Raw genomic sequence first — 13,686 nt, forward strand, 5'->3', positions numbered from 1 at the left:
ACCTGCCGGCGCGCCCGGCCCGCCGAGTTGGAGCGCGGAGTTCGGAGCGGGGGATGGCGGCGAGCCCACGCCGGGCTCCCGGGTCCATCCACCCCGCGGCTCCCGGGCGCAGGAGGACCCGCCTGCCTTCTGGATGCTCTTTATTTTACGTTGTGGTCACGCAAAGCTCTTTCGTTTCACCCCAACCGACCCTCCCTATCTCCAAAAAGAGGGCTGAAAGCGGCGCCGGGCGCTGCCGCCGGCAGAAGCGGGGGGAAGGGGCTGCGGCGGGAAGGACGCTCTCCCGGAGCCGGCGACAGGTTTCTCCAGCTCCTTCCCCGCAGTGAGGCTCCGGTCCCAGCCCCGCCGGGGCCCAGGCAAGCCTGTCGTGCCACGTTCCCCCACCACCACCACCCGTGCGAGGAAGCGCTGCGCCGGAGGACGGCGGCGGCCGGCAACGCGGCACCTGTGCCCCCGCCGTGACCGACCCCCACGGCCTGAGAGCTGGGGGGGGGGGGGGGGGGGGTGGTTGCAAACCTCTCGAAGCAAAGCTCTCACGCCAAGAGACAAGTGCCGCCTGAAGCGGCAAATGACAGAGCAAATGCCCCACCCCCATGAGACATCGGCTTTTAAGACTTGCATGTTGATGCACTTGTCCCCTGTTCCCTGCATCCGCACCCAAAGCCCGGGTCTGCGTACGCAACGGAGCTCGCAAGCGCTATCCAAGAATGATAAAGCCAACAGGACAAAAAGCATGGTGGATGGGCAGAAGTGGGCGCTACCAGAACAGCAGCCGTTCAGGACCCTTCCAGGAGCCACAGAGAGCTGGCACGGGCACCACGACTGGGTTCTGAAATGACAGCTGTAAAACAGAAAGGCTTCCCCTTTTTACTGTGCATGTTTTAACGCTTCTGAAATGCTATCATTCAAAATGCGAGTCAGAAAACACCCAAAAAACGTGCACAGCCACCTCAACATGGAGATGGCTTCTAGCCCCGGTCCCCACTCCTGGCTGGCAGCAAGGATGATACCCCTCCCATATAGAGTTTGTTTATATATGTCCAAGACGAACACTTCTTCCTAGCTTTTTTTCCAAGCTTCTTTTCCAGATATCTTTATTTCCATACCTTCAGATTTAGGCCCTGACACTTTGTTTGTGTGCAAACTTTATGGGACAGAAAACGGGGCTCTGTGCTGCTTCTGGAGTGCCACTGTACATGAGTAACTCCTGCTCGTGGTAATTCGGTCCTGCATTTTTTTTACCCCACCAAAGCCCCCCGCTGGAGGAAAGCATTGCTTTTGTTTTAAAAACAATTGCACAAATAATAGGAAAAGCATGGCAGGAAACAGAAGCAAGAGCATTTATGCAAAATCTTCAAATTGCTTAATGTAAACCAACAATCCATATTGTAATGCTGATAAAAAGAAGAATCAAACCATAATTCATTACTTATTACAGTATTCCACAGAGATTAGTTAGCCCTGTCAAAAATTAGAATAAGAACAACTGAAAACTGAAATTTAAGAGGTGCAGTACATGGCTCAGACTGCAAAGCCAGCTTGGCCTTGGATGGAGGATGTCTTATTCAACAGTAGAACTGTGAATTCCAGACCCCAAACCAGTCTGGACTCCTAATCTCATACTAATTTCCTCAAGTGAGGGAGCCATTCAAATTGCAGTTTCACAACTACAAGGTTCAGCCACAGTGTACAGCAGAGAAAGCCTAAGCCGAGTTCTGGTTTTGTTGGCAATTTTATGGAAATCACTGCATGAGAAACAATTATTTAGATTAAATAATACTTGGTTGAATTAAGCCACAGTTCCCTCAGAGTATGACTTATTTCTGGACAGCTGCCATTTAGCCTACCTTATGACTGACTTTAATATATCACAGAGCTCCTACTGATACACTGTCCATACCAGAAACTTGTTCTCTGGTAGCATGGCATATAAACATTTTAATGCAGAGTCCAAGTAATTTATTAACATGTAACCGTTAGTGGAAAGAAGCAAGCACATCTCATTATCTTATAACTAATCTTGACTTCATTTGATTTTTCTCTAACTTTTACCTTGCATTTCCCTTCCTAGTAAATACAGACCACTACAGTATCTTCATTTTATAATCTTTAGAGCAATTGATTGATTTAATTGAATGATAAGGGCAGACATGAATACAAATTTACATTCATGAAGCAAGAAAAGGGAGCAACTTAAATGCCCATAGATAACAACTGGTAATGGGATGAAATTGAAGAAGAGGGATATCTGAACTAAGCGAAACTGAGGACAGGGTTCCCCACAGACTGTCTGCACGAGAATACTCCAACCTAAAGCACACACCAGACAGCAACTACCACACACACATCAAGCTTCTGCTACCTCACACAGAAACGCCCTTCAGACCAAGCATCTCTGTGCTCTAACCCCACAACATGCAGGCACATTGCTCTCAGAAAAACTGGCATATAGCAGACATCCTTCGGAGCCAGAACTACTGAGATTATAAACTCAAGAGTTCAGTGCTTTAAAGCCACAACCAAGCATCAAAGCTGCTATGAACAAATTTTGGTGCTATCTGCATAGTAACATTTCCTTCTCTAGTAGTTAAGGTCAGGACAAACGTCTAATAAATCAGCTGTATTTCCCCACATGAGGCCAAAAAAATCGTCTACTAAGTCCATTCCCATTTGTTTCATCTTAATCTACTTCCCCAACCCATTCTCACAATTCTGTCAGAGCAGTAACACGAAGGAACATGATTACGTAATTCCAGTATTAATCTGTGCAGTAAGAGCTATCCCTGCCAGAGAGAGGAACAAAAAGCACACCTAAAACTTCTGCTGCACTATGTCAGTCGTCATTATCCAGGAGAAATTTGCTACTTTACTGCAGCAGTCCTTGAGAACAAACACATTTTCAAGTTGTGTTTGATGCATTTATTGTTTGACTTGGTTTTTACATGAAATTAACACACACACTGGCTTTGTCGTTGTTAGAGGTAACAAACTTGCCCGAGGAGTTTCCAATCCAAAACGTGTTGATCGCTTGTAAGCACCTTGGTTCAGCAGACAGATGAATGCTCACCAGAATGCATTCAGAATCAGGAAAAGCCCCCCCCCCCCCACTATTTTTTTATTTTACACATAGCTAAATAGTCTGCATGCTAAGTATCCTCATGATCAGGCTTCTCTCTATATAATTTCCTTTCAACAGCAGGTCAGATTATATCATTTGTTTTAATGTATACTTACCAATATGCATTTTTTTGGTAAACTGTTAACATAAAAAATATTTGCTCATTACATTATGTAACAGTACATTACATTTTACCTTTAGTTCAATATTTCCTTTCTAGAATTACCATCTTTCATGTATACCGAATAACAGGCGATTTTATCTGTACCTTTTACTTCAAAGGTTGTCATGCTTGCAACACGCAGCTCCAACCAGAGAGGCAAAAAATTAACTGTAAAAATAATAATAAAAAAATAGAAACCCGTGATTTATTAACTGCAGATTGCTCAAACCCCCACACTTTTTTAATGCCAAAAACCAAATATCTGGTTCAGCAGGCAGACCAATAGAGTGCAAATGACTCAGATGGTTGGAGAAGATACACAGAACTATTTTGAATAAAATTTCAAAAATAGGTACGTCTCACATATGCGAGATTCAGGAGCGATACAAATCCTTTAAGAAAGGGAATATGCATACTCAGACACACTTGTATGAATGGAATGAATTTTTAAAGATTGGTGTGCTTTCTTACTATAATAAAGATGATCAATGAGGAGCAAGTCTTTTCCTCTCCAATATTTGACATAAATACTGCAAAATATGCAGAAAAAAACCACTAAGAACTACATCAAACATATAACTCAAGTGCAGTTCATTTTTATAGCTCTGTAGAGAGAGATTTCTTCTCTTTGCTGTAGTGTTAAGGAAAAACTACATTGTACTTGTTTTAAAGAAAAAGCTAGCAGTAAATAGAAAAATTAGTTATGGTCATGTAAGATAAAAGCTGTTTCCACAATGGTCTCGTGCATGTTGATCTGCATGTTTCAGCTATAAAGGCATCTTTTTGTATTTTTGGACAATACATTGTGTTTTACTTTAGCTGAACAAAAATCTCTCTTCTTTTTCTTTCAGTAACAGGAGAGTTACTGGCATAAGCAGTCACATAACAACATCGCCTCACTTGGTTAAAGAAACAACCCTTATATATGGAATTATCTTGCAGGCACTAATATTATAGAAAAGAGTTAAAGTAACAATATGGAAAATGGTTTATTCCTTATACTAGAAAATAAGAGAATGCAACAGAGATGCAACTATGATTGCCTAGTATAATTTCAATTAATCTAAAACTTTACATACTAATAGCTGGACATATCATGACAGAAGTAGTATGCATTTCTAAAAATCAATTAAATACTCCCCCATAAAATACTATCAAATAGCACCAATCCATGCTAAATATTGCTAAGTTTTCCTTACCTCTCTTCTCTTTCACCAAACTTAGGTGAAAAATTGAAAAGACAGTTATTTTCTCCTCATTTTGTCAATCTACACAATCTAAAAGCTACTGCTTTTTGCAGCTTTTCTATTTTTTTCTGCTGCTGAACCATAATTACAATTGGATATCAGCTCAAATTAATACTGGGTCCCTTTACAAGTGGGCCAAAATCAACTGAAAGACCTTTCAAACCAACTGCAATCTTCTCTACTAATTCACACAAATGGTCCCACTGCTTTTGCAGGATTTGTGATGAAACTATATGCCTGAATTACAAGGGCAACCTAATGCCCTTTGGCTTCATACCTCATCTTTCACAGGATCTTGTAAGCACTTCTCAATTACCCACAATGCTCAAGTATCAGCATAAAATTTCCAGCACAGGTTTAAAAATTCAGTATTCTGATTTCCCCGCCCCCAAATTTAACTTGCAGTCCCTCAGCTGAGACAATGCAGCTTCTCTAATAATCTTGAAGCTGTGCAAACCTTTCAGTTCTGGGAACCAACGCTGATATCCCAAAAGCAAGGTATTCTAAACTGTCAGCAAGAAAATATATAAATATTTAAAAGATTAGCTAGACAGTTTATACATGATTAGCAAGCACCATCCAGATGGCTTCAGAACAACATATAATTGTATTGTTACACTATTCAATTATGGTTTTGCACACCTATGCAAATATTCAAATGTGACATTTATCTACACAAATAGTCAAGTGGTGCCCTAAGTTCAATTTCAGATTGTTTTTCTGCTGTTGGTGATGGGGGCAATGATGAGAACACATCCCCGTATCCTGAAACTACTTCACATCCACGTTCAGCGTATGCATCTGTCCATTAAATGAGGTTTTCAATTGGTTTGATTTTGAAGAAACAAAGGCGGGGGGAGCAACCAAAAAACAAACCCCACAGTCTGTAAGGGGGCCCTTTTTATTGTTTGTGATACAGTTGACTTGAAAGACAAATTCACATTTCCTTTGTCTGAACAAAGTTTTGACATGAAGCCCCAGAATATTCTAGCCTAAGTGATCCGAAGTTCCCTGTTAGTTAGTTTTAATTAAAACTGACATGAAGCACAGAAATTATTGTGTGATACAACATAAAGACTAGCATAAAAATACTAATCTTCAATAAATGACTAAATTGATTTTACAGGAAACAAATAGTCAATAAAGCATTTTATACTAAGCTATTTTTAATAATATGAAATGGAGACAAGGAAAAGTAACACAGTGTATTAATAGAAGAGATGGTAACAGTCCTCAGTCAGACAAATTACATCAGGACTTCAGCATAGACTAAAATCTACTATTACTTTCAGTGTCTGAATTCAGTTTTGTGCTATGAATGTAATAAACAGAAAAGGTGACACTTCTTCCCTCCTCTGCACTTTTCTTGGCAAATGGTATACATACATAATCTATGCATATTAAGTTTTACACACAGACTAACATTCTAGGAATAATAGCTACCTAAAGCCCGACTGAGGTATATTAAATATTGAGCTGTTTCAGTCATTGTAGACCATGAGCCATGCAACCATCACAACAGCAACTCCGAACACTGGCAGCATAATGAGGTTCTTGTATTTTTGCCATGATGATTGTTCAACTTCTACTTCGTCCTTTCTTCTCTTATTCTTCCTTCGCCCTTTTAATCTGTTTTCAAAAGCTTCCAGTTCAGCCTAGATGAAGAAAACCAGAAGCAGTTGACATTTGTGTCAGAATTAAAAACAAAGAAATGTGCAATTTTAAACAATTCCCAAAACATTCCCCAAAACCACTTTATTTATAAGTGGCAGTCAATGGAAGTTATAAATCTCTTACAGATGAGATGACAGCACTATATCCCATGGTTACAAAGCTCTTTGCTTCCAAGCATTAAACATTGTTTAGTTTCCTATAAAAAACATTGCCAAAAATGCAACCAACAGAAATTTTACATTAGATTTTTAACTCAGGCGGAATATGTTAAGCCAAAAAGAGATTGTTATTTCCATGAAATATGTTAAAAATACATTATTTTTACTATTAAAGAAAAGCACTCGTAAGTATTTAAGCTATTACAGTAACATATAAAAGAGCATAGGTTGAAATCTTCAAAGACCTCCCCCCACAAGAAGGATGTGCTCTCTGCTAAAAATAAATTAATAAAAATATAAATAAATAAATTATCATCTTTCCCTCAATTCTTTATATTTTGCATGCTCAGCTAAATTTTAGATTAATAGCTATAATCTTAGACATGTACAAAAAGTTTCCATTTGTTAAGTGTTATAACTTAACACTCAGTCAGTCATTTATGACTGAAGTAGGTACATAGCATCCTTCAAAAGAAAGCACATGCCCTTAGGCCCCAAAATGAAGCAAAGCAATTGGAAAAATAAAAGGAATGCCAAGTTCCACCCAGAACAGCAGTTTCAGGGTGATGCTTGGAATGAACAGTAGGATCCTCTGATCCCTGTTTCTCCTCCCCCTCCACATTCTTTTAAAAGGGTATCAAGAGAATACAGACAAAACTCATTTTAGGGTACAAAGCTGAAATAAAACTGGTATTAGGCAGCCTGGAACAAAGAGCGTAAGACTGAGATGAGACTCCAATGAGGAGCCATCTAACTGCTAGGAAAATCAGAAAAGATGCTCTAAAGGAGAGCTGAGACAGACTAAAACCAGAAAAGGTCTGACGATTATCTGGATTTTTGGATAGAGTTGTCAGCTACTAGAGAAAGCACGGGACAAGGAGCTAGGGAGCAGAAAGGCTAGATGAACTGAAAGAGACAAGAGAGAAGGGAGCAGCAGAGTGCAGCAAGCCGGGACCGGCTGGGCAAAACACGCAAGACTGAGCTGAAGCAGAGGAAACGTGGACAGTGAACAGAGACAAAGCCTGGCCATGAGAGGAAATAAATCTACATGACTACTACTGCAGTGCTGCCAGGAAGAGACGGACTTAAGACAATAAGGTAGGTGCATTAAAGAAACAAGAATAAGACTTTTGGGAAATGGGGAGAGAAGTAGTCCAGTAAATATAATTTTCCTTTGGAACTCAAGAGTGCCTGATGTCTGGTCTTCCTCTACTGACAGCAAATATTTGTCAAGAGTTTCACAAAGCGGATCTTAGTTCCCTTCTTGTGCCAGATACCACTGTTAGCAGGAGAAAGGGACCCATTTTGATGTCTATTCCTTTGTACCTAATAAAGGCAGAAATTGTTGGCACTTCTCTGATGATACGGGAGAAAAATTAAAAGTTCCACAGCCTGCTATTTGAAACAAGATTACTTTCAACTAGCTAATCCTCCTTTAGAAAAGCAAAGTATTTTAATGAAACAGTTTTTCAAAATCCAAAGTCTGGAGGCAAGTGCAGAGTTCTTAAGGTTTTATAGATAATGTGGCAGTATTTCATTTTACACAGACACTAAATAAAATTTGGGGCTTCTATACTTATTATATACTTGTGATCTGTAGGTTTTAAAAGCAGAGTGCTTCATGAATTGCAGTAATCTGAATTAAAATATAAGGCTCGAACAATTATATAACAGGTACTGAATTGCTTTCCTAGTGATCTTTATAAAAAGCCAGCTAAAAATAAATACCTCATAAAAAAACAAAACACAGAATGAAAAAAGGTTCGTGGGCACAGAATACAAGAAAGAAGCCATCACTGTCCTTGAAAAGCTACCTACAGATTTTATATAACTGTCATCATTCCTGAAGTGTCACCTCAATGATCTCTGAACAATAAAGTAATGGTTGTGCCCAGTGTTCAAACTACCTTAATTTTTCAAGCTAAACAAGCTCAAGCTTTTTGTTGAGACTAAGAATCTTACTTCTTTGTGTACAGACATATTAAAAATAAAATGAAATGCATTTATTTAAACTGTATACTCAAAACAATTTGATGTCAGATAATGTCTAGTTTAGTGTTACTCAGGTACTGGATTTTGCTCCTTCATGTGTTATTCTCTATATTCTTCCTGCACTGGAAGGAGTAGCAGCCCCATGGGGAAATGTAGCTAAATGAATGCAAGTAACAGTGACTATGCAGACACAAAGCATGTATCCTGAAATTGCAGGTCTTGTATTTTACAGGGGCAGGAGCATGCTTGACTTTTGTAACTTCCAAGGATCTGTTAAAACATTTTTCCTTCTAAGAAAAAAAGGAAACAAAATATTTCATACATCTCATTAAATTAGAATTCAGGTTTGAGACTTGGCTTTCAGTGTTGAAACTCTTGACTACTACCACTTAGCTCAAAAATTGAACCAAATCTTTTACACTAGAGTGGGACAGAGGGAGAGAGAGCTTGGTCTGAATTACTAAATAATCAAAGCACTGATCTTTTTTCCACCTAGCAATTGTGAAAACCCTGGCCTCGCATAGTGAAGCAGAGAGAAAGTTTGGCTGCTAGGGCCATGACAAAAAGCCTAACCAAGCCATCTCCCTTCCACTAAGAAACAAGTGATTCCATCTGTAAATGATACTAGCAGAAGCTGCTATCAAATATAGCAAATACCAAAATATAAATGTGCAGACTTACCAGAGCACTAACTAGTTTGTTTATAAAGGATTTAATGAAGTATTAATCAAAACAGGTCTCAAGAAGTTGTGACTAACAGATGAACTGTCTATACAAAAATGTGCTAATGAGATCACGAAGGTGGTACAAGATGCGAACTACTGTCAGAAGGGAGTATACTCAATAAATGTATACTCTTAATGTGACCCAACACCCTATGGTAGTGATGTCCTCCAATTTGCATCACCAGATAGCAGATTATGAGATCAAATTGGAAGGGAATCAATTTTAGATAAAAGGCTGAAGTAGCTGAGGTTAGTACTTGTATGCAGTTCTACAGCTTATCTATTATTACTATTATCCTACTTTTTTTTTTTATTGGTTTTGTCCTTTTTTTTTTACTGTTGTCCTACTGTTTGCTATTGTGCTATGTAACTGGCCACTCTTAATTAACCTTTTAATAGGCTTGATTATGTATAGGTGAAGTCTTCTATCCCTGAAGCTGCATCCATCACAAAACACATACGCAGAAGCAGTTGCCATACAGTCCAGCAGTACCCTGGGCAGTATAACTGTGAGACTTCAGTGAACGCACAAGTAGAAAGCAATGGTGGTGTGACTGCAGAAACAATCACTGCTGAAGGATCAAGACAAAAATAAATGTTGCACACTATGCTGGTGGAGTGAATCTGCTACAATTTCAGAGGAGCCTTGTTACTGAGACTTTATTTGAGGGACTATAAATTAAGGGATTTTGAGGCACAAATCATTAGTAACTGGGATGCCTTCTGGAATGCACGAAAACACAGTCAGTGCAATACAAACACCAGCAACTTTGAATTTCTACCTCTAGAATTGTAAGCATGTTCTTTACATATGTAAGCATCCATGAGTACACTTCAGTACTTAGCTTGCAGAACCATCAGTTATAGATTTCCTCTGCCTAACAAAATGTTTCAGACACCTGTATGCAAGCTACACTTCCTGACCTATGTCCCAGAACTAACATTTCCAAGGTCAATTTAGAGAACAAGAATTAGATGAACTGTCTACGAGTTGTATGAGGGAGTATGTGATCAATATTGTAGACAGTTGAGGCATGAATGTAACAATAAACATTACCAGAGGATCACAAAACAGCGCCTGGACTCCTGGACAACAGGTACCTAAGTGTATGCTTTTCCTGCACGATGAATAGACACACTCCCCATTGAAAAACAAAAGCAGGCCTTGCTAGAGCATTGGTTGGTAGACATAACGCTTTAATAAATAAAGTCTCTAGGCAATTAATCAAAGTACGCATAACAGGAGTTGTGACCCACAAACTGATTATCCCAATGAGACTGGGGGAAAGGTACAAGATGATCAGGCCTGTCCCGCATCCCCTTTCAAGCAGGGAGTGAGCCAGTGCTCTGCGATAATAATGGAGTGTGACATGCAGGTGAAAACACAAGTATAACCTAATACGTAACTGTTGTGATAATTGAGTAAAAGGAGAGTCAGAAAGCACACATTGTACTTAGAATATGACTTGGTGTCAAATGCTCAGGCACAAGCATACATGTACGAGCTGGTTGGAAGGAATGCATTAAGGCTGTAGCCTCCAGATGACAAACCTGACCTAGCTATCACCACCAACCAAGCTTACGGTTTTGCCTGAAATACGGTTAGTATTAGTGTCTCTGGGCAGCTGGCACAGAAGCTCCTTGGATTACAATGCTAACAACATATGCTCACCAACAACAGCAATTACAGTAAATACACGTTTTTCCTCCCCTCAGAGACCTTGAAGGAAAAAGACTCATTTAGGCTTCCTCATTGTTTCATAATGGGAGGGAGGAGGGAAGCTTCACCCAATATTTAAACCTCTATGGAGGCTATTCAGCAATTCTGTGGTGTTTATGCATTATAAAGTGTTCAATTAAAATCAAGAGTACTTAGTATTTTAAAAATGAACTATACTATACACAGTTATAGTAATGCAAGATTAAACTGATTAATTATAATTTTGCATAAAATTATGAAAATTGTTTGGGAAAATACGTGGGCTCTTAACCATTGTAAATCATTCACAGCACACATCTTGGAGTAAGGTAAGAGCTGACAGGAATGACTGTACATATCACGTTACAAACTATACAACTTTAGTTGCATGTAAACGAAATTATTTACTAACAAGAACAATGTGGGGGGAAGAAGCAGGTGAGTAAGAAAGGTTGATACCTGTTGTCTTCGTTTCTCTTCTTCAATAGCAGCTTTGGCTTCTGCCTCTTTTATCTGTCCAGACATACAAAGCGATAAGAAACTGTTGTAAACAGTAGCTAAACCTGCTTTCTTATAGAGTCATAATTACTCCTATAGAATGGTTCTCGGCAAAAGCGAGCAAAACCTCCATCAACTGAGCTCTCAACTTATTCAGATGACAAAATACTCTCAGAAAAAGCTGCATCATCTCACATTTGGAAAACATGGAAGATATAATGGATGCTACAAGGTTATAAATTGAACTTCTGACTTCAACTTGACAAGCTCAACCAACCAATATAAAACCTAAAAAGAATAGTTTGTTTGCTAACAACCAGGAAAATTCCTAAAGACAGTTATTTTTTCAGCAACTTTATCCTCAATTCAGTACACTTTACACATACAGATAATTCCTATATATGTATATAATTTACAGACACATATTTCATTCCAAGTACTTTAAATATTCCCTGACTGCTAGAGCAAAAGGAAACCTCTGTATTTGTATTGAATATGACATATATCGGATAATGCATAACCAAACTGCTTTAAAGTCCTTGGTGCAATGCAAACCAAACGGAATTAAAAATGCTCCACCATCAGAAAGTCCTATGAAAAGAAGTCATGAGAGTTACAACTGATAATTCTACAGAAGTGTTTTGTAGTGTTCAAGAGAGCAAATTAAATGCTAGAAATTATTAAGAAAAGAAAGGTACAGAAAAAATGTCAATGTATAAACACATGATGCACTTGAATCTTAGCTCCTGCATTCAGTTTTGGTCCTGCAGTAACAAAAGAATGTAAAGCCTGAACATATACAAAAGACAACAGGATGGAGTGGCTTTCATCTAAAGAGATGCATAACTAGGATTCATCAGGTGACTAACAGGGCACAAAATTCTGAAGAGTATGAAGATGCCAAATAGGGATAAAATATCAATAATTATTTTTCATAATACAAAAGCAAAGGCATAAAATGAAATTACCAGGAGGCTCGTTCATAACAGAGGGAAGTATTCTACTCCCACATAGTATTTGGCTAAATCTAGAAATTCAGTGCTACAGGATGCTTATAGATGCCAGAAGTTTATGTCTACTGAAAAACAATTAGGCATGCTACGAGGAGATAAATCCAAAGACCATCAAACAGACAGACACCAGCTCGACCTTTAAAATTCCCGCGGTCAGAGATCACTACAGTAATAGTAGTTAACAGGAAGAGTATACTGGGGAAGTGTATGTATCTGTCGTCTTGTATACATTTCTTGGACCTTTAGCATTGCGGCCACTGAATCACTGCCCTAGAAAAGTTAGATGTAAAAATCTGATTAATAACTTGAAATGAAAAACAGTCTTGATCCTAATAACTGGATGATTCGCATACTAACAGTGACAATAATTTACTAAATATGGTTTGCGCAGGTGGAATTTGTTCCAAACAATTTGCAATTCAAGAGCTCTTGACAGCTAAGGAGAGAGAAAGCACACCAGCCCATGCTTTAGCACACTGTAGCTGAAACAGTGCGCACTGAGGACAGGGTCAATAGAACAGTCTATTTGCAGGTTTTCAGACAATTTTTTAAATTGCTAAACCATACATCAAATAAAAGCATTAGTGAGAATTTCATTAATCTAGACACAATGGCAGAGTCTCTCTTTAGAAAAGTATATAAAAGGCCTTTTCAGCCATGCACATCTGAAACCACAGTCTGGTGTAGAAAAAACGGCACAACTAGCCTCCTGGTATTTCAGTGCCATCTAATGGCAGAACTTCAGCTCCAAAAAGAAAAAGTGACCCACAAATGTTGAAAAAAAGCAACAGAAGAGCTTCTTTTTACACTGGTGTGGTCATGTTTGTATAAGATACATAGGTACAACATACATAGGTAGAGGGAAGCTTAACCACTATAATCACAGTATGGAAAAACATTTCTAGAACTAGATCTTTAATAAAATGTACAGTAAAAGACGCATTCAATTCCTCAGAAGCAAGCGCATCCTCACTAGGTGCTATACATGAAGAGTTTTATGAAGAGTTAACACACTTTGGTTTTGGAAATTGATGGTTGTTTTGCTACTGTGCAAGCTAAATTATCTTTGTAAATGTCTGCAGTTTTTAAACAGACTTTTTCCAGTCTTGACACATTAAACAGTAATTGACATAAACAAACTAATGTTATGAAGTGCATATAATAGGATATGATTCTAGTATGTTATTTACAAGTCAACACAGGCTACAAAAAGGTGCCTAGTAAAAACTTAAATAGAACTTCATATAAAAAAATCCAAAACAAATAAATCCACATGCTTCTGTGAGGAACATACACACAGCTAGGTTATGCCACACAGTATGTCTGTGGCACTACTTATAGTAGAAACTTGTAGTCATTTGCTCATTGCACTAGACCATTCCTCCCCATGGATTACAAT

The 13,686-nt window shown here is 38.7% G+C and overlaps 1 protein-coding gene across 1 annotated transcript in view; it reads right to left on the reverse strand.

Annotated features, from left to right (window-relative positions):
• Nucleotides 1-3,153: 3,153 nt before the first annotated feature.
• Nucleotides 3,154-13,686, reverse strand: part of NFXL1 (nuclear transcription factor, X-box binding-like 1) — a gene marked incomplete at its 5' end in the record, with an annotated part of 50,100 nt that continues 39,567 nt past the window's right edge. Inside the window, 2 exons of the mRNA XM_010574555.1 lie at nucleotides 3,154-6,183; nucleotides 11,236-11,289. Of these exons, the coding sequence (XP_010572857.1) occupies nucleotides 6,010-6,183; nucleotides 11,236-11,289 (228 nt within the window). The remainder of the gene's footprint in view (nucleotides 6,184-11,235; nucleotides 11,290-13,686) is intronic.

Source organism: Haliaeetus leucocephalus, unplaced genomic scaffold (assembly GCF_000737465.1).
Source record: "Haliaeetus leucocephalus isolate CR32 unplaced genomic scaffold, Haliaeetus_leucocephalus-4.0 Scaffold439, whole genome shotgun sequence".
Classification (NCBI taxonomy): Eukaryota; Metazoa; Chordata; class Aves; order Accipitriformes; family Accipitridae; genus Haliaeetus; species Haliaeetus leucocephalus.